The following is a 24,111-nucleotide window of genomic DNA, read 5'->3' as shown; positions in this document are numbered from 1 at the left end:
GGTTATGCTGCTATTTGGATCGCAGAAAAACGCTCATTCGTTACTTGAGAAATTGAATTTAAAAGTCTTCTTAGCAGTCGCTCCTAACTCTTGACGCCTCTACTGAAACGAAGGCGTTGCTATGAGTAGGAATTGAATGTCGGCAAAGGGCTATTTCGGATCGGTGAGCAAAACGTGCTGTTGATGCATGCGTTTTACTTTTTAAATTCACCTATTTAACACTTCCATATCATGTTTCAGTGAGGAAACGCTTCGAACCAACAACTATGGATTTAATTGATTGTAAGATTTCCGATTCCATCTGCCCAACCGAGTGCTGCTATGGCAAGAGCCAAGCTTAGCTTTACGTTCAGGTTAGCTACTATTTCCTCTTGATGTTTGCGTTCCCCCAAGTACTCCTGCCGTGAGGACACGAATAAATGTAGGTAGAAAGAGACGGACTAGATCCAGAACATAACTCCAAATGCCGAGTCAGACTGTGGTGACACAACAGCGACATAAAGAAAACACCCTGGTCAATAAGCCGGAAAATTATTTACCAACCGCTTGTCATACTGCGCAGACAGCTGAGAAACATAAAAAGTTGCCAGGGTGTTGCCTCGGCATGACAGACTTGAGCAAAGAAAACTAAACGCAAACAGCGTTCGTCAAGCGTGTTTGCATTGTTTGCCAGCTGAGCGAAACCTATGGAAACACATCAACAAAGCTGACCCGGGTTCGAACCCAACCTCGGCGACTGCGTTTAAGTGGAGTCCGATGTGCTCTGCCTGTCAGCGCTCGTTAAAGATCCCCAGATGGTCGAAATTACTCCGCAGCCCTCCACTACGGCTCCTCTTTCTCTCTTTACACTTTCACTCCCACCTTCCTCCCTTCCCTTATGGCGCGGTTCAGGTGTCCGCAGAAACAAGTGTCATAGATACTGCGCCTTTCCCTTCCTGTGAACCAAATAAGAAATTAAAAATCAACAAAGCTGGCGCTTATGGGTGATTGATCGCTTTTAATGCTTTCCGTGGTTAAAAATATTACATTAAAAAATTCTTTTCATCGCCTTGTTGAATATCAGGTAAGGATTCTGCCATTGACACCAGCTGGGGTGGGGCCGCTCTGGTTCCCTTTCTCTTCCCTGCTCAGGAATCGCCTAAGGAAATCAGCACGCGAGCGGCTACGCTAGAGGGGCAATGGAGGAGTATTCCCGAAGTTGTTTTTCTCTGTGTGACAAGGTGTTCGCCGACTGTTCGCCCAGAAGTTTGTTTTGCGTGTAGCCGGGCGACAGAGGTCTGTTTCCGGACAGTTCGTGTTGAAGCAGTGTGAGTTCATATGACAGGATCGCCAACAGTACAGGGTCATTTATGTATGTCATGCAAAATAAAGCTCAGTTCAGTTCAGTCGTTCAGTCGTGTCCGACTCTTCGTGACCCTATTGACCATGTCACGCCACGCTTTCCGGTCTCTCACTATCTTCCTAACATCACATAACTTCATCTGCAGTGCCTCGAGGATGCCATCTAACCATCGCGTTCGCTGCTTACCCCTTCTCCGGCGACCCTCAACCTTTCCCAACATCAAATTTTTCTCCAGCGACTCCTCTCTTCTCATCAGATGACCAAAGTAGCTGAGCTTAAACTTTAGAATTTGACCCTCCAATGAGCAGTCAGGGTTTATCGTCGACAATATTGACTGATTTGATCTTCTGGCAGTCCAAGGAACTCTCAAGAGTCTTCGCCAGCACAACAATTCAAACGCGTCAATCCTTCGGCGGTCAGCCTTTTTCACAGTCCAACTCTTGCATCCATACATCACAACTGGAAAGACCATAGCACGAGTTATACGGATCTTGGTTGGCAGACTAATCTCTGCTCTTTACTAGGCGGTCAAGGCTAACCATTGCTCTCTTTCCCAGAAGCAGGCGTCTCCTAATTTCATGGCTGCACTCTCCTTCCGAGGTAATCTTGGAACCTAAGAAGAGAAAATCTGTCACAGCTTCCACTTCTTGTCCCTTGATGCTCCAGGACTTGATAGGGCAAGACGCCATGATCTTTGTCTTTTTAATGTTCAGTTTAAGCCCAAACTTCTCACTCTCTTCTTGTACGCGCATCAGAAGTCTCTTGAGTTCCGCTTCACTTTCTGCCATTAAAGTGGTATCATCCGCATATCTAAGGTTGTTGATACGTTTTCCAGCAATCTTCACTCCAGGTGAAGACTCGTCCAGACCGGCCTTCCTCATGATGCACTCTGCATATAGGTTAAATAGGCAGGGCGACAGTATGCAGCCTTGCCTCACTCCTTTCTCAATCGAAAACCAATCAGTAAGACCATGCCCAGTTCTGACTGTGGCCTCTTGCCCTTCATACAGGTTCCTGAGGAGACAGATGAGGTAAATTGGAACTCCCATCTCTTGGAGAGCTTGCCACAATCTGCTGTGATCTACGCAGTCAAACGCTTTCGCATAATCAATAAAGCAGAAGTAGATGGGTTTCTGGAACTCTCTTGCTTTTTCCATGATCCAGCGAAGGTTGGCAACTTGGTCTCTAGTTCCTCTGCCCTTGCGAAACCCAGCTTGCACGTCCGGAAGCTCCCGATCCACATACTGCTGCAGCCTACCTTGGAGGATTTTCAACATCACCTTGCTAGCATGCGAAATAAGCGCGATCGTGCGGTAGTTGGAACAATCTTTGGCACTGCCTTTCTTTGGAATGGGGATGTAAACTGACCTCCTCCAATCCTGTGGCCACTGCAGGGTTGTCCAAATCTTCTGACATAATGTATGCAGAATGTTAACAGCGTCATGGTTGAGGTTTTGAAGCAACTCAGCTGGAATACCATCAATTCCGCTAGCTTTATTCTTAGCAAGGCTGGCTAAGGCCCATTCAACTTCACTCTTCAGGATGCCCGGCTCGAGATCAGTAATCACAACCGTCTTAGGTCGGGTTTGCACATTCGGGTCCTTCTTGTACAGTTCTTCTGTGTATTCCTGCCACCTCTTCTTTATCTCTGAGGCTTCAGTGAGGTCCTTGCCTCGTTTGTCCTTTATCACGCCCAGCTCAGCACAGAATCTTCCTTTGATATCTTTGATTGTCTTATACAGAGCTCTTGTGTTCCTTAATTGGCTGTTGTCCTCAACTGCTTGGCACTGTATGTTCAGGAAGGCATTCTTATCTCTCCTTGCTATTTTCTGAAACTCCGCATTGAGAACCTTGTATCTTTCTCTTTCCCCCATAACTTTTGCCATCCTCCTTTTCTCAGCTATTTGCAAAGCCTCTTCAGATAGCCAGTTTGCTTTCTTGCATTTCTTTTGCTTTGGAACTACCTTAGTAGCAACTTCTTGTATTATATCACGAACATCAGACCACATCTCTTCGGGCTCTTTGTCTTCTAGATCTAATTCTTGAAATCGATTCCTCACTTCCACAGCATATTCTAATGGAACTTGATCCAGATTATACCTGAAAGGCCTTCTAGTTTTCTGCGTTTTCCTCAATCGAAGCTTAATCTTGGCAACAAGAAGCTGATGATCGGTGCCACAATCGGCCCCAGGCCTTGTTTTTACTGCTTGTATAGCGCTTCTCCATCTCTGCCGGCAAATAATATAATCGATCTGATTCCTGTACAGACCGTCCGGTGAAGTCCATGTGTACAGGCGCCTCTTGTGCTGTTGAAAATGAGTATTCGCTATGGTCAGGTTGTTTTCTTGACAAAACTCTACTAGCCTCTGCCCAGCTTCATTTGGCTCACCAAGACCGAACTTGCCTGTAATTCCGGATATTTCTTCACTCCCTACCTTAGCATTCCAATCTGCTATGAGAAAAACGACGTCTTATGATAGGGTGCGGTCTAAAAGGCATTGTAGGTCCGCGTAAAATCTCTCAACGTCAGCTTCTTCAGCAGTAGTGGTCGGTGCATAGACTTGGATAACTGTTATGTTGAAAGGGTGACCTTGGATCAGTGAAATCATTCGGTCGTTTTTGGGGTTGTACCCTAGCACTGCTTTGCCCATTCTTCTGTTTACTATGAGAGCGACCCCATTCCTTCTCTTGGATTCGTGCCCACAATAAAAGACATAATGGTCGCCGGAGTTAAATTCTCCCATTCCGGTCCACTTGAGCTCGCTGATACCCAAGATATCAATGTTCAATCTGTCCATTTCTCGCTTGACGATATCCAGTTTACCTTGCGTCATAGATCTTACATTCCATGTTGCTATGTGATACATCTCCTTGCAACATCGGACTTTCCGGTCGCTTCCCGACACATCCACAACTGAGCGTCCTTTTGGCTTTAGCCCAGCCGCTTCATTCGTCCTGGAGCTACTAGGAATCGCCCTTTGTTCATCCCCTGTAACATGTGGGACGCCTTCCAACCTGGGGGGCTCATCTTCCGGCGCCATATCATTAATGGTATTGTGACTGGCCATAGGGTTTTCTTGGCAGGAAATACTGGAGTGGGTTGCCATTACCTTCTCCAGTGAATCACATTTTGTCAGAACTCTCTGCCGTGACCAGTCTATCTTGGGTGGCCCTACACAGCAGAGCTCACGACTTCATCGAGTTTCGCAAGCCCGTCCGCCACGACAATAATTTTATAACAAGCGGTTGGCGGCCACAATTGGCCAACCGTTCCCGCATTGTAAAACGGGTTCTAGTGCTTTATTCATAACATTCCTGCACTCTCAGAACAAGCGAGCGCCACTAATAAGCTGATACGTGGCGACCTCTACATTGCACTGCCCGAGTCACAAATTTGTGCGGTGAGGTAGAAATACACCACAGCCTTTGCGAGCGTGCACAACACTATCACCATCATCACCTGAAGGTGATACTGCCAAAGGGGTGGCTCAGGTGCTTGTGGAACTTTGGTTGGGCAGTAAGGAAGCGAACGATTTTTCTGTAATTGCTTTAAAGAACTTTCCCATAATTTGTTTTGATGATGACACTGCTAACGTTAAGGTGGGCTTCAAAAATATTCTATAGGCACGTTGAAACTGCCAACCTTCGATACTGATGCCAATAGTTTTCTCACTCAAAACATGTTCCGCTTAAACTCCTCTAACGGTTACTGCTATGTAACTGTTACTGCTATACTAACGGCTACTGTTATGTAAAGCACTGTCACTATGTTATGACAAACACTTCACTATGTGTTTCGCGACTAAGACAATTAAGATGCAGCATGCTCGTTTATCGAAGGCTGGAATTTTACTGTTTGCTCAATATACGGTATTTCAAGTTCAAACCGCCTGAACGAATTATTTTATAATCGTCTGCAAAGTAAGGTAAATACCTGTATATGCAAAGAGGACTTTTATATATATATATATATATATATATATATATATATATATATATATATATATATATATATATATATATATATATATATATATATATATATATTGTGAAAGAAGGCCAGGTCCAGACGGCAAGGTCGTGAAGGCAAGGCAAGGTATGCCGTGTCAGCGTTTAATCTGATGGAGAAAAACCCAAGCGCGCCGGAGCCGGCGCCGCGGGGCGATGATGATGGTATGTACAAGAGAAAGACGATTGATTGATTGATTGAAAACATCTTTATTTATTCAGTATTCTCAGAACATGTGGGTGGGCCGCCTAGTCCGGTAGTCCATTGGCTGCTGCTGCTGCGCTGGCCCTCCCCACTAGCCAGTGCTGACGGTCAGGATCATCGCTGAGCAGAATAGCCTCCCACTGCTCCTCCGAGGGGTTGGGAAGGGGGTCAACTAAGGGATTAAATTGGCATGCCCACACCATATGGTAGAGGTTAGCTACCTCTCCACAGTGTGGGCACTGCGGAGAGTATAGTGTAGGGTACCACAGGTGTAATTTAGCTGGTGTTGGGTATGTGTTGGTTTGTAGTCTCCTAAGGATGTTCTCTTCTAACTTATTGAGGGATTTGTGTGGTGTTGGGTACTCCTTTCTGGCTGTTCTGTATGGCGCGAGATTGTCAGCATACACTGCTAAACCTATCAGGTCACGGCACCCTTTATGGTCATCAGGGGGAGACGCCCGGTATAGAAGAGCTCGGGCATTCCTGTGAGCGGCTTCGTTTCCTCCTGGTAGTTCCAGGTGACCGGGAAACCAGATGATTGATGCTTGGTTGGGTGGGTGCTTAGTTAGCAATGACAACCCTGACTTATGAATTAATCCGTAATTGAAGTTGCGACAGGCGTTTTGGGAATCAGTGAGCACAACGGCGTTGGGGTTAGATGCTACAGCTAATGCAATAGCTGCCCCCTCTGCGTGAGTGGGGTTAGATGTTTTCACCGAGGCGCAGTTCACCATCGACCCCGCAGGTGTTGAGACTACGATAGTCATGACTCCATTGTGTGGTCCTGCTGCGTCCACGTACAGGGTGTTAGTCTGCTTGTCCCATTTCTTCTGCAGGGCTTCCCCTCTTGCTATCCTCCTCTCGATGTTATATGCGGGATGCATATTCCGCGGAATGGGGTACACGTTGATGCGTCTTCTCACATCGCGTGGGACCTCTTCCCTTTGGTCAATTGTATAGGGCTGATTAACATGGATCTTCTCGAGCAGTTCTCTGCCGGGTGTTGTAAGTGCGAGCCTATTGAGTTGTGAGAGCCATTGTGCTTCCCACATCTCTTCGAGGGTATTATGTACTCCTAGAGCCATGAGCTTGGCCGTTGGCGTGGAGTTCGGTAGCCCCAGGGCCGTCTTGTAGGCTTTCCTGATGAGTGTCTCCAACTTTTCAATTTCCGACCTGGAGAGGTTAAGGAATGCCGTCCCGTACATTATCCGCGAGATCACGAAAGCTTGCACTAAGCGGATGGTGTCCCTTTCCTTCATGCCATGGTGTTTATTTCGGATACGGTGTATCATCCGGAGGATTTGCTCGGTGGATGTTGTAAGCTTCTTCATTGTGGTGGTGTTCTGTCGCCCCTGCGGGATATACTGCCCTAGGATCTTGATCTCCGTGGGTTTCTGTACTGGGTGGCTCTCTATATACACCGAGATGTTCTGTGCTAGGGGTGTCCTCGGGTTCTTCAGAATTAGCAACTCGGACTTTTTCGGCGCACACTGGAGGCCTCTCTCCCTGGCGTACCGGGCCACCGTGTCCGCTGCTGCTTGAAGACGCTCCTCGATCTCGGCGTCACTCCCCGAGTTGCACCAGACAGTGATATCATCCGCATACAATGTGTGTTTGATGCCGGGAATTTCGGAAAGAAGGCCTGGTAGATCTTTCATAGCTAAGTTGAACAAGAGGGGTGACAGTACCGCCCCTTGCGGAGTTCCCCTCGGGCCTAGAGTGATGAGATCTGATTTTATTCCACCGAAGTTTATAGTGGCTTGCCTGGCTGATAAGAAGTTTTTGATATAGTTGTAGGTTCTTGCGCCACAGTTGGTATCGGCGAGGCTTTGCAGGATATTTTTATGTAGAACGTTATCGAACGCTCCTTTCAAATCAAGTGCCAGGATGGCCCTTGTCTGTGATTTGGGAGGTGTCTCAAGGAGGTCTTTGTACAAGTACAACAAGGCGTCCTGTGTTGATAGGTGTGGGCGAAAGCCGAATTGAGTGTTAGGTAGGAGATTGTTATCTTCTAAGTATCTACTCAGTCTCGTGTTGATGACCCTCTCTATGAGTTTCCCCAAACACGAGGTCAGCGATATCGGTCTTAGATTATCCAGTTTAAGGTGTTTGTTCGGCTTCGGAATGAACCGAACCTCGGCTGTCTTCCAGGATATTGGTAACGTTCCTGTAGCCCAATGCTGCTCGTTGAAGCATTCCACCAGCGAGGTGATGGTGTCATCGCTGAGGTTAAATAAGAGCTTCGCTGTTATCTGATCTGGACCTGGAGCTGCATTTTTTCTCATGGCCGCGATTTCTGCTTTGATTTCTTCTTTCGTGAGTGGGATGTCCAGCTCGGGATTCGGCAGCCCAGAATACTCCGGCTGTTCCACGACTTGGTCCGTGCACAGATACCTGGTCTTGAGCTTTTCCATCAACTCTGTGTCCGTACCCGGGGTGGCGTGTACGATCTTCATGAGCCTGTCTTTAGTGGCCGACTTGCTGCTGCTGGGGTCGATTAGGACACGTAGGAGCTTCCAAATCTTTGACACCCCTAGCTTCCCCTGAATACCATCACAGAGCAAATTCCAGTTCTGTCTGGCTAAGGATATGGCATAGGATTCTGCCTTTTTGTTTATCTCCTCTATTTTTTTCTTGAGTTTGCGGTTAAGCCGCTGTCTGCGCCATCTCTTTTTCAATGAGTGCCTCGCTTCCCATAAATGTAGAAGGTGCGGATCGACCGCTGGGCAGTCCTCTGTCGTGCAGACCTATTTTGTAAAGGCTTTCAAAGTGTGCACCTCATCTTTAACCCATTCCTCTAGGTCGGTAATAGGGTTTGCAGGAGATGTCTGGGCCTTTCTCCACCTGCCCCAGTTCGTAACTCTTGCGATACCTATTTTGTGCTTGTACGCATTTGTGCTTATCTCCAGAGAGAGTATGAAGTGATCGCTTCCCAGGTGCTGTTCGGTATTCTTCTAAATGGCGCTTTGTATGTTCTTAGTGAACGTCAGGTCAGGACACGTATCTCTACTGACACTGTTTCCCAGCCTCGTAGGGTAAGTGGGATCGGTGAGGGTCGATAACCCTTCTTGCGTCACTACTTCTTCCAGTTTTCTGCCTTTTGGTGTCGCTGCCGGATAGCCCCATGAAGGGTGTGGTGCGTTGAAGTCGCCCCCAATCACGCAGGGGGAATGGCCCACTAAGGTCAGAAATTTCTTTATGAGGGAACCCAATTTTGCGTGCCTGTCTTTAGGAGGGCTGTATACATTCAATACGTGCGTGCTTGCCGCTCCTCTTTGGAGACGAAGACTAGTTATATAGCAGTGCGCAATATCCGGCTCGAAAGGGTCGTGCATATTGTATAATTTGTGCACTAACGTGGCAGTTAACTGGTCGTGCTGGTAAGTGACATAGTCTTGGAGTTTAATAGGTTGGAGTTTAATAGGTGGAGTTAATAGGTTTAATAGGTTTAATAGGTTAATAGGTGGGGTTCTTGAATTAGGATAGCTGCCGGTGGGTCAGACTCCTGAGATATAAGTAGATTTAGAGCAGCCTGCTTTCTCCTGTATCCCCGGCAGTTCCACTGCCAGATCTTTACTCTATGTTTGGCTGGCATGTTGAATCCGTATCGGATGGCTCGTCCACTTGCATTGTACGAGCAAATTTCGACTTATGTCTTTTATACGCATGTTCCTTCCGAAGTGCACAAATTGCCGTCTCCGTGTATCGTCGGTTGTTTGCAATCTGCTCTCGAATTTCTTGGAATTGGGCGTTCACGTAAATTGGAAAAGCTTGAAACTCCTCCTTGAAGGACCTCAGTTCTTGGATAATTTGTTAATAGACCTCGCCTAAGGCGGGCTGGGAGCTAGGTACTACCTGCTGTTTTTGGTTTTGAGGAGTCGGCTGAGTTACCGGGGTTATTGCGCTAGTAGTAGCTCGCTTAAGCTCTTGGTTTTGGATTGTTAAAGCACTGACTTGTTTTTTCAGACTTTCTATCTCTTTTTTGAGTGCTGCCAACTCCGTGTTATTCTGAGGGGAGGACGAGGGGAGGGGAGGCCACTCTGCAAAGCTCACCTTCGAATCTGAAAGCTGACCCGAGGACGTCTTCTTCGGCGCCCCGGTGGTCTTGATGAGGTTCTCCTCCCCTTGTTCTTTACCCGCCTCCACGTGACGGGCGTTCTGGGTGGAGCCTGTTGCCCGGCATCTTGAGCTTGAACGGCCGCGGGAGGCGGAACGAGAGCGGGAGACTGATGACGACGCTCCTCTGTGTCGCTGTGCAGGCTGCTTCTTCTGCCTTGGCCTCCTCCTATCTTCATCATCTTCAAGTTTCGTTGTTGATGCCGCGTTTGATGACGCGGCACTAGCGTTCTTGTTCAGCGGTCTCTGGAATTTCTCCTTGCAGTCTCTTGCATAAGTCTTGTGCGGGCCCTAGCACAGCGCGCAAACGGGTGTGCACTCGTGCGTCTCATCTGGACTCGGCGTTCCACAGGTTTGGCAAGCAGCCCCCTTGGGTTTCGGGCAGACATCTGCTCGGTGACCTGGCGTTCCACAGTTGATACAAGCCGCCCTTGTTTTTGCGGTAGATGTAGCAGCGGCGCTCTGACCACCCGTAGTTGACCGTGAAGGGAACCTTCTGCCCGGCGAAGACGATGACTGCCGACGTAGTCTTGCCCAGTCGGCGCGCTCCCAGGATGGAATGGCTGGGTGAGGACACGTCTTGGAAGATAGAGTCATCACTCACTTCAGGCTTGATATTATGTATGACACCCCTGCAGACATCATCTGGCAAGGCAACATAGGCGGTGACCGTTATACTCCTGCCGTCGAGGTGCAGACAATTAAGCTTGGCGAGGCGGAACGCGCCTTCCTCACAGTGAGTACACACCATTATAATGTTCTGCTGGCTAACAACGCGCAGCGTTGGCTTTTCTTGTAGAGGGGTGTTGAGGGCTGCTTGGATCCCTAATTCGAGATCGTAGGAGCGTGGAGCCACAGATTGCAGATCCACCGTGGTTTTAGGTCGGATGATGACTTTGTATGGAAAATTCCTGAGACTCGGTAGACGCGGAGGTCTCGGTGTAGAAGGCTCTCGGTGTTCTTTGTTCTCCTGCTCTTTCTTGGGAGGCGTGGATTTAGCTTGCGCCGCTCTGTCGTTGTTGCGCCGGGACCATATGTTCCAGCCATGGCTGTTGTCTTCCTTCGGGAGATCCTGCGGGGGCATCAGCTGCTGCTGGGATGTTGGTACATGAGTGAAGTCCATCTCCGTCGGGTCGTAGCCTCTTAGAGAATTCATCGTGGTCGTGGTAGTCATCAATGAAGCGGGAGCACTCACTGGCGAGCGTCGTTAGACCCGCGTTGCGCGAACGCTATGCCGCGCATCCGCGGGCGCACCGGCGTCTCCGCGGCGGTAAGGCACCCCAACCCCTTGGCCGTTAGGGTCAGCGCTCTTCACGGGGTAGCGAGAAGTCAGACAGCCGAAAATGTGGCACTCACAGGCTCACTGGTGGTATCAGGCTATGTCAGGTGTTGAAGGCAACCCGTGGATGCTAAATATATGGTGATCCAGTACTCTAATCCGCCGCAATCGAAGATTGTCAACGGAGCCCATGAATCGCACGTCCGCTCCCAGTGGTGGAGGAACGCGCTCTCCAGGAAGACGAAGATCATGGTATGTACAAATGAAAGAAGATCCGTGGAGGGCTCACACAATCTGCCCGGGGGGTCGGAAGCGGTCAGCCTGGCCGCTTCTAACCAACCGATGTACCGCGGCGCGCAAATGGCTTCAAGCGAGATACATGAACAATTTCAGTTCCACGGTGGCGTCGGTCAGCTGGGGGATCAACAGGTGTGACTTGGTAGTTTACTGGGGAAGTTTGGTTGATTACCTTGTAGGGACCAAGATAGCGGTGCTGAAATTTATCACTAAGGCCAAGAGTGCGCAGTGGTGTATACAGCAGTACTTCGTCACCAGGACGAAAAGAGACCACGCGATGTTTCGAATCGTAGCGACTCTTGCGGTCCTGCTGGCACGCTTCTGTGTTGAGGCGGGCAAGATGACGGCATCTGGCTACACGGGATAAGAACTGGGCTGGTAATGATGAGTAGTAGTCGGGCGTAGAGAAGTAGGAAGTGTCGAGCATTGTAGTGGGAGGACGGCCGAAAACGAGGAAAAATGGGGAGTAACCGGTAGTCCGTTGTACTGCAGTATTATAGGCGAATGTGACGAATGGTAGAACAGTATCCCAATTTTGATGATCCGGTGTGATGTACATGGATAGTATATCCGATAGGGTGTGGTGCAATCGCTCAGTCAGACCATTAGTCTGGGGATGGTAGCTTGAGGTTGTCTTATGGAGGGTGGATGACGCACAAAGAACTTCGGATACGACTGTCGATAAGAAGGCCGTCCCGCGGTCACTTAGAAGCACCCGAGGAGCGCCATGACGCAATACAATTGACCGCAAAAAGAAATTAGCTACCTCTTCAGCGGAACCAGTCGGTACAGGGGCGGTCTCAGCATAGCGTGTAAGGTGGTCGACAGCTGTTATAATCCAATGGTTACCCCCATTGGAGAGAGGTAGGGGACCATATAAGTCGATGCCGACTACGTCGAATGGTGTGTGGCGGGACAGGGAAGGGGTTGTAGGAGACCAGCGGGGGAAGAGGTCGGCCGCTTGCGACGTTGGCACAGGTGGCAGGAAGCAACGTATTTAGCTACGGTGGTAGACAGGCCAGACCAGAAGAATCGTCTTTTCACGCGGTCGTATGTTTTGTTAACACCAAGGTGACCTGCGGTAGGGTCATCGTGGAAAGCTGCTAGTATACGTGGGCGAAGCACACGCGGTACGACTGGGAGCCAGCGAGTTCCATCAGGATAATACACGTAGCGGCGTAGTATGCCATCTTCAAGCTTGAAATTGCGAAGCTGTCGGCGAAGACTAGCGTTGGGTGGGCTCGAAGCGCCGATAAGGCGGTCGATGATGGGCCGACAGTAGGCATCAGCTAATTGCTGTGAACGGAGAGCGTGCTTGTTCTCAGAGTCGTCAAAAGAAACTGCAGTGATATGCGTCGGTGGAAGCGATGATCGGCTGTGGTCAGAGGTGGAAATGCATTGTGAAGAAAAACAGCAGGCTGATTCCGAAACCGGGCAGCGAGAAAGAGCGTCGGCGTCTTGGTGTTGGCGGCCCGATTTATAAACGACGTCGAAATGGTATTCTTGCAGGCGTAGAATCCAACGGCCAAGTCTGCCTGTCAAATTTTTCAGTGAAGATAACCAGCAAAGAGCATGATGATCGGTCACAACTGTGGAATGCCGACCATACAGGTAAGGGCGAAACTTTTGAACAGCCCAGACGTCGGCGAGACATTCCTGCTCGGTAATGGTGTAGTTTTTCTCAGCTGGAGTCATGGTCCGACTGGCGAAGGCAATCACTTTCTCACGTGAAGTTGCATCGCGCTGCAGAAGTACAGCGCCAAGACCGTGACCACTGGCATCAGTGTGCAGGATGGTAGGAGCGCTGTCGCTGAAGTGGCCAAGAACTGGATCTGATGTGAGGGCGTGCTCTAGGTCGTTAAAAGCAGTGTTGCACTGTTCAGTCCACACGAAAGGGCTGCGCGCTTTAAGTAGTTAATGAAGTGGCGCAGCAATAGTTGCAAAATGTCTTATAAATCGCCGGAAATAGGACGCCAGGCCGAGGAAACTCCGCAAATCTGTAGTCCGTTATGGACGAGGAAAATTCAAGACCGCGGTTATTTTTTCAGGGTCTGGGCGAATGCCGTCATGGCTAACCAGATGTCTTAATATTTTAATTTCCTTCTCTGCAAAGTGGCACTTCTTTGTGTTTAGCTGAAGGCCCGCTGAAGCAAGACACGTGAGGACTTCATTCAGGCGCGTGAGATGGTCGGTAAAAGTTGACGAAAAGATAACAATGTCATCCAAGTAACATAAACAGGTTCTCCATTTGAGGCCATGGAGTACAGTATCGATCATTCTTTCAAATGTTGCGGGTGCGTTACAAAGGCCGAAGGGCATAACATTAAACTCGTAAAGTCCGTCAGGAGTTGCGAAAGCGGTTTTTTCTTTGTCGTCCTCATGCATAGGTATTTGCCAATAACCTGAGCGGAGGTCCAAGGTCGAGAAATATTCGGCACCTTGGAGAGAGTCAAGGGCGTCATCAATACGCGGCATCGGGTAGACGTCTTTGCGGGTAATTTTGTTGAGTGCGCGATAATCAACACAAAATCGTACCGATCCTTTTTTAATTAATACTACTGGGGAGGACCATGGGCTTGTTGATGGACGAATGATATCGCGACGGAGCATGTCATTGACATTTTCTTCAATTACTTTTCGTTCCGAGAGAGAAACCCGATAAGGTCGTCGGCGTACAATTGAGTTACCTTCGGTAAGGATGCGGTGATGTGCAACACTAGTCCGTCCCAGTGGTGGGGAAGTGGCATCCAAAATGGCCTGGTGGGCTTGAAGCAATTGCAGCAATTCTTGATGTTGGTTTGGCTTGAGGTTCGGATTGATTGTCTTCGACAGCATGGAAAGTGAGACTTGCGATGAATCGCGTTGCGGAGGTAGCGGGGCAGTGAGCACCATCATGGATATAGGGTGAGCATCCACTATGCATGGCAGGGAAGTTCCTTTAGTCAGCACGAGGGATTCACGGGAAGTGTTCGTGGCAGCTACTATTGCAGAGCTGCTGCGGAATCGTACAAGGCTTGATGGGAAGGCGATTCCACGGGCAAGATGACGATGATATGGTGCGATGAGTACATCCCCGTCACTGATGTGTTCGGAAGAAACGGTAATAAGTGTTTCGCACTGTGGAGGCAATACAGTATCAGCTGCGGCAATGAGGAAATGATGCCGTGCAGAAATGTCAGATGAACAATCACTGTCTGTCATATGGATGACACGGTCGCCACAAGAAATTAACGCTGAAGCTGTTGACAAAACATCCCATCCAAAAATCATCAAATGCGCACACGGTGAAAGCACAGCAAACTGCACATGGTGGCGGACGCCGTCTATAACAACTCGAACTGTGCACTTTGCTGAAGGGTGCAGAGGGACGCCATTTGCTCCACGAAGTTCAGGTCCATCATATGGTGTCGTTACTTTCCGCAAACGGTGGCACAAATCAGCATGTATAACAGAAAGTGCAGCTCCTGTGTCAATCAAAGCTTCGACCGGTAATCCTTCAGCTAAAACGAAAATCATATTTTACGGGCGACGAGGAGGACTTTTTGTATGTTCGCAAAGTGCAGTTTCTCCTCCGGAAACTGCATCGCTTAGTTTTCCGAACAGGAACAGTTGTTGCTGGTCGAAGGGGCGAAATAGTGCGGCGGTATGGGGAAGGGGACCGGCGTCGGGATACATGAGCCCCACTTGGTTCAGACGAGGATACCGGCGGTGGAGAGAATCGACGAGGTTGACTAGGAATTGGTCGTCGCTGATAATATGCAGGTGTGTCACTTTCGAAGGCGTCATAACCACGTCGCTCATTCGGAATGCGTCGGCGACAAAAGCGAGATATATGTCCTCGAATTCCACAATAATAGCACACTGGGCGAGAGGGGCGCCAAGGTGCGTAATAGGGTGGCGTCGGTTGAGCCGTCGTCATGGCGTTGATGTGGTTGTAGGGTGGTGCTTGGGGTGGGGGAACAAAAGGAGGAGGGGATGCAGTGACGTGAGCGTAAGTCGGTGCTGGGCGAGGTGCAGGAGGATCAGGCGTGATAGGGTGGTTGATAGTGGCCAACTCTTCTTTAATGATGTGGCGGAGGCCGGCGTCATTAGGAGGAGACGAATGATCGCACCCCTGCCGGCAGAAAGGGCAGAGAGCTTGGAGCTCCTCGCGGATTATCGCTCGAATCATGGCTCGTAGATCGAGGTCAGTAGAAGTCGGGGCAGTAGTGAAGCTGGGCTTCAATCGGGAGGACTGTAGCTGGTCGAGGCGTTGGCAGGTCGTTATAATGGAATCAACACTTGATGGATTTTGGGCAACTAGGGTGTTATATGCCATTGAATTGATTCCCTTCAAGACATGGTGTACACGTTCAGATTCCAGCATAGTGGGACTGATACGCCGACAGAGTGACAGCACGGCCTCTATGTATGACGCATAGGACTCATCGGGACCTTGACGGCGGGTAGCAAGCTTGTTCCTTGCGATCTCCGTCCGAGCAGCCAGGTCAGCGAAGTACTGTCGGAACTGCTGCTTGAAAGTGGACCAGTTTGTGGTGTGGGGCTCGCGGTTAATAAACCAATTTCTGGCGACCTCAATAAGGTAGAAAGATACGTTCAGAAATTTCAAAGCATCATCCCACCGGTTGTAGGCACTGCAGCGTTCAAAAGTGTCAAGCCAGTCATCGACGTCTTCGTCGCGACGACCAGCGAACAGCGGCGGGTCGCGTTGTCGTGTGGGCACCATCGGAGGCGGCGGTGTAGCCGAGGTAGAGGGTCCGGCCGGGTCGGGACTGCTCTCGGTTGACATGACGATGGTAGTGGTTAAACGGCGACCGGAACGTAGCTCCAGCGAGAGGCAGGGCACAAGGCAGCAAGGGGATCTAATTTCACCTCCACCACTTGTGAAAGAAGGCCAGGTCCAGACGGCAAGGTCGTGAAGGCAAGGCAAGGTATGCCGTGTCAGCGTTTAATCTGATGGAGAAAAACCCAAGCGCGCGCCGGAGCCGGCGCCGCGGGACGATGATGATGGTATGTGCAAGAGGAAGACGAAGATCATGGTATGTACAAATGAAAGAAGATCCGTGGAGGGCTCACAATATATATATATATATTATAAAGAAATTAAAAGTGCTTGCTTGAACTTTTGTGCAGTTCTTGAATTTTGTGGTTATTCACAAGCGAACACATTTCGCTAGAGGGTCTAAGTTTGCAAAAGTAATGTATTCAGTATACCTGAAAATGGCGTCATGGCGATAAGTAGCCCTTGATGTTTAAACAAGGCTTAACTGCAGCGCAAACGGAGAAATATGGAGAAGAAACAAATATCCAACACCGAAGTTCATCGAAAACAAGGTGGGAGGGTGGTTACCACAGCGGCGCAATAAATTGAGGTTTTCTGAAAACGATTTCACAGTTGGTGACCTGGAAAGGCTGTGTAATCTGGCCTGCATTGACGCAGTAAGTTGGTTCCTGTGTATTAAAGTAGTGTCTAGCATTTGAGTGGTGAGTAGCGCCCTCGACTTTCGACGACGTCATACGTGCGCTTGGCCAATTTCACGTGCATTGCTGTTTTCGCTATCTTTATCGAACAGAAGGCTGACCTATTTTTCAAGTGCATGCGACACCGTTTGTCACACCCGATATCAGAGGAATGCACATGGAAGAGGTGGCATAAATAAATGCTTCGTATTTCATCGCTTTGACACCTTAGCGCGAAACAATGTCGAAAAACAGGCGGATATGTTTGTACAAAGGTAGCTGCCGTCGTTCGCATTCATTTTGATAATATAAATAGACCATGTTTGTAACCGCAAACGGTCTATCACTGTTAACATAAATATGATAAATAAGTAGCGGCTGTTCCTATTATAATTTATAGCAATCTGAGTAGTATAGTTTAAATCTTTTAACGAGCATTTTCTCTTGGCGCATGTAGCACTGCAGAGGAGTTCCATCGGCATCAGCGATCTCTTCACAATAACTCGTATAGTAGACACGTTGGCAACGAGATGTTTGGGGCCTATAGCGAGGGAGCTTACCACGTCCTGGACACCCCGGGGCCTCTTCGTACCGTCGAACCGGTAAGGTGCTGGACACGAACGGTAGTCCTTCGAGTGGAGCTCGTGGGTCGCATAGATCACAAACAGGTTCGAGCTGCGTGTCCGTAGCAACCGGGCTTAGAAAAAAAGTTAGTCCGGCAAGAAAACACCAGGAGATGCTTATGGTGCTCTTAATATGGCTAGTGTAGTTACTTCGCCTAGCAATCTATCCCAGCTTTTCGGGATAAGCTTTGAAGCCTACCGCGTTTGCATTATGTCCTCCTGTTCCGCTATCGAAGCGCGTGCTTTTTCTTAGGCAGTCCAAACTTATGACGAGCACTATTTGGACGAGTAAGTCGCCACAAAGTTAACAGCTGGCATTAACTTCTGACAATTAATTCGGTCTCTCTAGCAAAATATTTATGAGAAAGCTGTGAAATATTATTAACTTACATGTTCTCTCACATTAAGCTCATATAAATCTGATATTAAAAAAAAAATCATTCAACGGATGAGAAATGAGTTTGGTATGAGATAATTTGTATGAGGTTTTTGTGACTCGAAGTTTTTTCCGCTTTTGACAACCGCCCTTACTGAACGTAACTAAGCAGAAGAAAGAATGGTCCAAATAAAAGTTAACATACGACCAGGGGTTGCCGTGATAGCTTGCTTGGTTGGAATTCATAATCATTCTCTTTGCCTGCTCAATAGCGAAGTTCCAAGCAATCACAGCAGTTGCAGATTAGCACCGATGAGTACGATACAGCTGGCGAAATCATCTACCGCCTCTTCCATCAACAAAGGATGATAAGGGATCATCTTGTATGTCAATATCCAATTCTGATTACTTCGAATTTTTATGACGCTAAAGGCAAAAATTAGTTTTGCAGAAGTGCGATTCTGTGCTTCGGCTGGGGATGCCTATGATGACGTAGTCGAATCGGTATTATTCCAGCGAGCACCAGGCCGTCCCGGGCAGCCCAAAACACTGGAGTGCGTTAGAAATGAACTGGCCTTATGTAGGTCGGGATATTTCCAACATAGTCCCAATATTCGGCCGAGCTGTCTGGATTCGCGCTGGGTTCCACGCGTCAGTCCTTGTGAGGGGTGGATGAGATCGATGCGACTCACTGTTGTGTTAGGTAGTTGTCAACATCGTAGTAGGAGGAAAGCACCGGGTCGGCCGGAACAAGCAAGCTCAACTGCTTCTTGTACTGTAAGAAGAAGTCGTGCAATGTCTGCAAAAAAAAGGGGGGAGGGGCAACGATAGTAGTTCGGCAAGGTATCTCACTGCTGATCATCACTACGAAAACTATTTCTGTTTTCGACACTGCCTCTGGCGGTTTCTTTAGCCCTTCAAAGCCAAGCGTATATAGTTGCCTACCGTTATTCAAAATGTAGGCTACGCCAATATTTACACGTGAAGCTGTTCGATAAATGTTTTTAGAATCCTCGCACTTGATAGTGAGCAAAAGACCACTGGAGCGACTCCCGTGGGCCATGATCGTGCTCTTCTATTCGAAAACTCGGGAGGAAGTTTCAGTGGCAGGGCTGACTTTGGAAGCGGAAGCTTCACTAGGCCATTTATCAGCAAAGGTCAACGCTTGACTTCCAATGAGCTATAGGTCATAATGGGGCTATACAGCTTAACAATGGCACAGTCACTTAACCGTTGACATTTGATGGCAGATAAAGCATCATTTGTACCCTCTTATAGTTAACGGCGTCCTCAATGTCATAGGTCCGGCCATTTAATCGTTGGAAACCCATGTTTGCCGAAGTCAAAAACTAAGGCTAATCAAACCAAGGAAACCAACGCTTTCGCTTCACTTCATTGGATTGAGCAGGATTAAACCTCAGGAAGTTGTATGAGCACAAGTCCAGAAGATGGAAGCGCGCTGTTAGATGCTGCAGTGCCCGAAAAACTCGAGCAAGGGAAACGATCGTGTTCAGAGCCCTTCACTGCAATCTTTCGTCGCCGCGTATGAATACCCTTGGCACATAAAAAAACCGGGCACCGTAACCTGTCAACCTTTAAACCCCTCAAACTTGGCAAATTGGCGACATCGGTTATTTGAGCCCGTCACTGCAATCTTTCGTCGCCGCGTTACCCTTGGCACAATAAAAAACCGGGCACCGTAACCTGTCAACCTTTAAACCCCTCAAACTTGGCAAATTGGCGACATCGGTTGTTTGAACCCGTCACTGCAATCTTTCGTCGCCGCGTATGAATACACTTGGCACAATAAAAAACCGGGCACCGTAACCTGTCAACCTTTAAACCCCTCAAACTTGGCAAATTGGCGATATCGGTTGTTTGCTCCTCCGATCTTTATTCCGTTTCTTCACCCCCCCCCCCCCCCCCCCTAGCTCGCCGTAACGGTGGCGTGATCTCCGTGGTGCAGTTTTTAGCAGACGACAATCATCACCTCGACTGGCGTAGTGTTTACAAGCTGGCATCTACAAAAGGTTTCGCGCTAGCATTAGGGAAGACGCTCGACAGCAGGCCAAGATATGCCCCAGACAACAACTTGGCACCCATAAAAATGGAAATGATGCCTTCCAATCGACATCTACGGAAGGATAATTTTTGACGTGCAGCACGGCCATCGATCGGCGTAAAAGTGAAACACGTTTTACATGCCACCGTACTTTGATGCTTTGCTGCCTTTCCAAAAGCGGCGTGTCGTGCACACTAAAACAGTGATTTTACATTTTAAATTAGAGAGACTAGAAAATGACTTGCGCGGTAAAAGGCAGGCGGCATATATGCCTTTGCGAGCTGTCCAAAACTGTCAATCCAACAAACGCAGTGCTCACACTTTTACCTTGCTCAAAGCAACGACACTACAAGTAACACACATGATCACCCGCATCACCAACAGGCGGCATGGCATTCGCGAAGAGGACACACTGAAGCTAGTCAGAAACCTGGTAGTGAGCTGAAGTATGTACAGCCTACCCTACCAGTGCCTCAACAAGAGCGAAATACAACAAGCGAATGCCCTGCTACGCAAAGCGTATAAGACAGTGCTCTGACTACCACGCAACACGCCGACAGAAAACCTCATGGCTCTTGGATTGCAAAACACCTTCGAAGAGCTACGCGAGGCGCAGCTTGAGTCGCAAAAACTCAGGAACGCTCTCACAGAAATTCGGACACCGCGGGCAGGTGCGAGAAATAGCGAGGTGGAAACGATCCTCGAAGAACTTCGCAAGTCCCCCAAGGAAACTGCAATCTGTAAAAACATGGACCCCAACCTCCATCGAGGCAGAAGCGAAGCAAAGGCCGAATTTGTCCGGAAACCATACGCTCAAGACACGACCGTGTATGCAGACGCGTCCTCGAGAGGAGGACACAACAAAATTGCAGTGGCCACAGTGGTCGATTCGTCTCTCGCGAAGTGACCAGCACCTCTATGCGACCCTGCACGGTAGCAGAGGCCGAGGAAGTAGCCGATGCTCTAGCGGTGGTGGAGGGCTATAAAACTGAGTGGTCGATAACGATAATCACGGACTCTCAAACAGCCTGTCGAAATTACACAAATGGTAGGATAGGGCGTGACTTGCTCCATGTACTCTTCGAAGCGAGCGACAAAATTACCAGCCACGAAGGACATAAGACCACACACAACATTATGTGGGTACCGGGGCACATGGGGATGGCTGGGAACCAAGGGGCCGATAGGATATTTCGAGCATACACAACTTTCCAATCATCCGACGAGTCCACGGAACTTTTGCCAGCACCCAAGGTATACTTGGCCATACTAGAAAACTATAGTGGCAGAAGAATGCGATATCCCCCACCGAACAGTTCTCTCAAGCAGAGGAGAAGGTCTCATTTGGAGACACAGACAGGTTCATACCCAAACTAACACACACTAAACAAAATGCACCCTACCATATACGCGGACAGATGTCCGTGGTGCGATGAAAAAATCATGCTATATCACATCACATTGCCTATCAAAATAAAGACGTGGTCCCCAAAATTCGAAAGCCGAGTGCGGAGCAATGGGAAACGGCTGTCCATCGACCGCTGCAAAGACCAGCAAGGTTTGGTACAGCGAGCTCGACGGGCGGCAGTGGCCAGCGGAGCCCTGGACTGATGGGAACCTTCCATTGGGTTCAAGTGGATGAGGTCGACAGAGAAGACTCTTGGGGATGCAACAAGGAGACACCCCTGAAGACGCCTCAAAAACCGCCCGAAAATAACATAGGGCTAAGTAAAGTTTTTCATTCTTTCCTTCCTTCTGCACAGCTAACTGAAACTGGATGCGCACAACTGATAGCGACACGTAAAGGTACACAGGTGAGGTGACGAACATATCAAGAAAGGTTAATAAATGAATGAAATAGCGGCCACACAAAAAAAAAAAAATGGTCAGAGTACAAACTAACACTTCCACTCTTTTAGTTTTTTTGTCAATTCCTCTAGACTGTGAGTGTAAAGATGACAGAGACGCGATAAATGCCGCAACGAAAGGAAAATTGTTAAAGGAGGAGCTGACTATCACCTCGCTACACGAACGCAAATGCTCTATTGTAGCCTATTGAAGGTATTCTTCGTGAGCATAACTTTCCGGTATGTACAGCCACACACACACACACACACACACACACACACACACACACACACACACACACACACACACACACACACACACACACACACACACACACACACACACACACACACACACACACACACACACACACACACACACACACACACACACACACACACACACACACACACACACACACACACACACACACACACACACACACACACACACACACACCACTACCACCTACTACACACACTAACGCGAACACGCACACATGCGCGCGCAGGTGCGCACGTAAGCAGGCGCGAAGGCCCACGTCACTATCTTCTAAAGAAAACAGACAATTGGTCGCAAATATCCTGACACCGTTTTCAAAATCAGGGCCATAAAACTAAGCTCGCCGGCATGTCGCACATATTAGTGCTTTAATAAAGCTTCATACTTCCCCAACTTATTTTAATATACATCGCAAGGCTCTCAGGGGATACAAAGAACAGAAAATAACGCTTCCACACTTTTCTGTGTGCATTCCTCTGCAGTGTAGATATAATAATGGGAAAAGGCGCGGTGCACTCCAGAACGTATGTAAATTTTGCAAAGTAGCCTACCGCCGCATAACCACATCAACGGAAAGGCTGAAGCAGCGCGCTTCCAACGTAGTTATTTCTTCCTCAGCTTACTGTTCCAATACACTACACAGTTTATTTTGTAGTTTTGGATCATGTTAGAGGAAAACAAAAACGATAATAAAGCAAACAATGCGACATGTCGTCGAAACTGGAGATACCGAAAATCACGTGACGCGGCGTCATAACTCGATAATACTAGTAAATGGGTGTAAAGGGGATCAGGGTATAGTATGTCGTAACGAAACTTAACAAAGGTCGTAATGTCCCGTCGTTCCGCAACGTTCCTGGGTGCAGGCTCCACATCTATTGTGTCTCACTTATGTCACAGTTGCCACACAAACAATGATGTCAGCAGCCCTTAGCAACCGAAGCGGTGAGTGGTACCACGGCATACAGGCGTTCTTGTTCTTGTGGTAATGTGACCCCCCCCCCCCCCCTCCCCAGCTTGTTGCCTCTTGCGGGCCATTTACTCGTAAGGAATTACTAAAGGACCACCATTTGGCGCAAGATTTTATATCTTTTGCAGCAAAATTGCAGCGCAACCTATATTTATGCATTACCAAGATACTTTGTTGGGCGAGTTGGTATTTATTCATTAAATTTAAATGAAATAATAATGTTTAAATTAATAATGACTATATTTATGCAGTCTTCTTATTAGGTGCTGTCTGTATTTCGCTGCCCAATTTGCAAGCAGTGGCTGACAGCAGAAGCTCCGCTTCGCGTTCTAGCCAAGAAGGCGCATCTTGAGAATGCGTCTCACAAGGTCTCTGAGGTAGCACCATATGGCGCTGGTCATTTCTAAAATTGTGTAATGAACCTTGATTCTCTGGCATGCATTGTGTGCAATGTTCATGCAGATAGTTCTGCTACAACAGCAATAAGCAGTTTTTCTAACTTCCAATCGCCTTTTTCTAAACTTAATTTGAGTCGAACACGTGTTTTGTGCGCAACATTTAATGTCCTTATCTTAGTCCAATCAAAGCCAAATTTGGCACGCATAATCTTTAGGATCAGAAGAATGCATATACCTAGGTTTAAATGCAATAAACATATTTTGGCACGAAAATTTAAAAATGTCTGAGGCTGTAGCCACTAAGGACCAATTACCAGATATAAAATTATCTCAAAACGTTGCCTGATAAGAGAATGTTGCTATGCTCCTTATTTGCACTGAGTAGAGTGCTGGCGACAAGAACTAGTTAACACTGCTCTTTCATGCTTGCGCCTACGTCCAGCAGTTGCACAAGCATGTACTGTTTTTTCATTTATGCATGGCGTTTCGAATACGAAGTCATAAGCTTATCTCAAAACTAAAAGCCAATCTGTAAAAAGGAGATCAATCTCCATGGGTGATGCAATTTTCATTCACCTAGCATCAATATAAAAAAAAAATGTTTTCGCGTAGCATATCCCCTTAGCTCCCTATACCACGTGACCTAGCGCATCGGGTGTTTGCAGAGGAGGAGGGGTTGGAGTGGGCGCCATCAAAGGAGGAGGAGGAGAGGCTGTTGTCAGAGGTGCCGAAAGAGGCAGAAGGCATCACGTTACCGGTCGCGTGCTGACGTGCACCGTAGGAAGAAGCGGGGACATTGAGGGTTAGCGCCGAGTCGAGCTTTCATCTGCATATGCGTGGGTAGC

The 24,111-nt window shown here is 48.3% G+C and overlaps 1 protein-coding gene across 1 annotated transcript in view; it reads right to left on the bottom strand.

Moving 5' to 3' along the window:
• Nucleotides 1-24,111, bottom strand: part of LOC146196015 (uncharacterized) — a 45,924-nt gene that overhangs the window by 6,107 nt on the left and 15,706 nt on the right. The window contains exons 5-6 of the mRNA XM_084596904.1: nt 18,399-18,505; nt 17,268-17,382 (exon numbers count right to left, since the gene is read on the bottom strand). Of these exons, the coding sequence (XP_084453030.1) occupies nt 17,268-17,382; nt 18,399-18,505 (222 nt within the window). The remainder of the gene's footprint in view (nt 1-17,267; nt 17,383-18,398; nt 18,506-24,111) is intronic.

The sequence above is a fragment of the Amblyomma maculatum genome, chromosome 3 (genome assembly GCF_055883805.1).
Source record: "Amblyomma maculatum isolate TAMU_Amacu chromosome 3, ASM5588380v1, whole genome shotgun sequence".
NCBI lineage: Eukaryota > Metazoa > Arthropoda > Arachnida > Ixodida > Ixodidae > Amblyomma > Amblyomma maculatum.
This window is presented reverse-complemented; position numbering and strand designations above follow the sequence as displayed.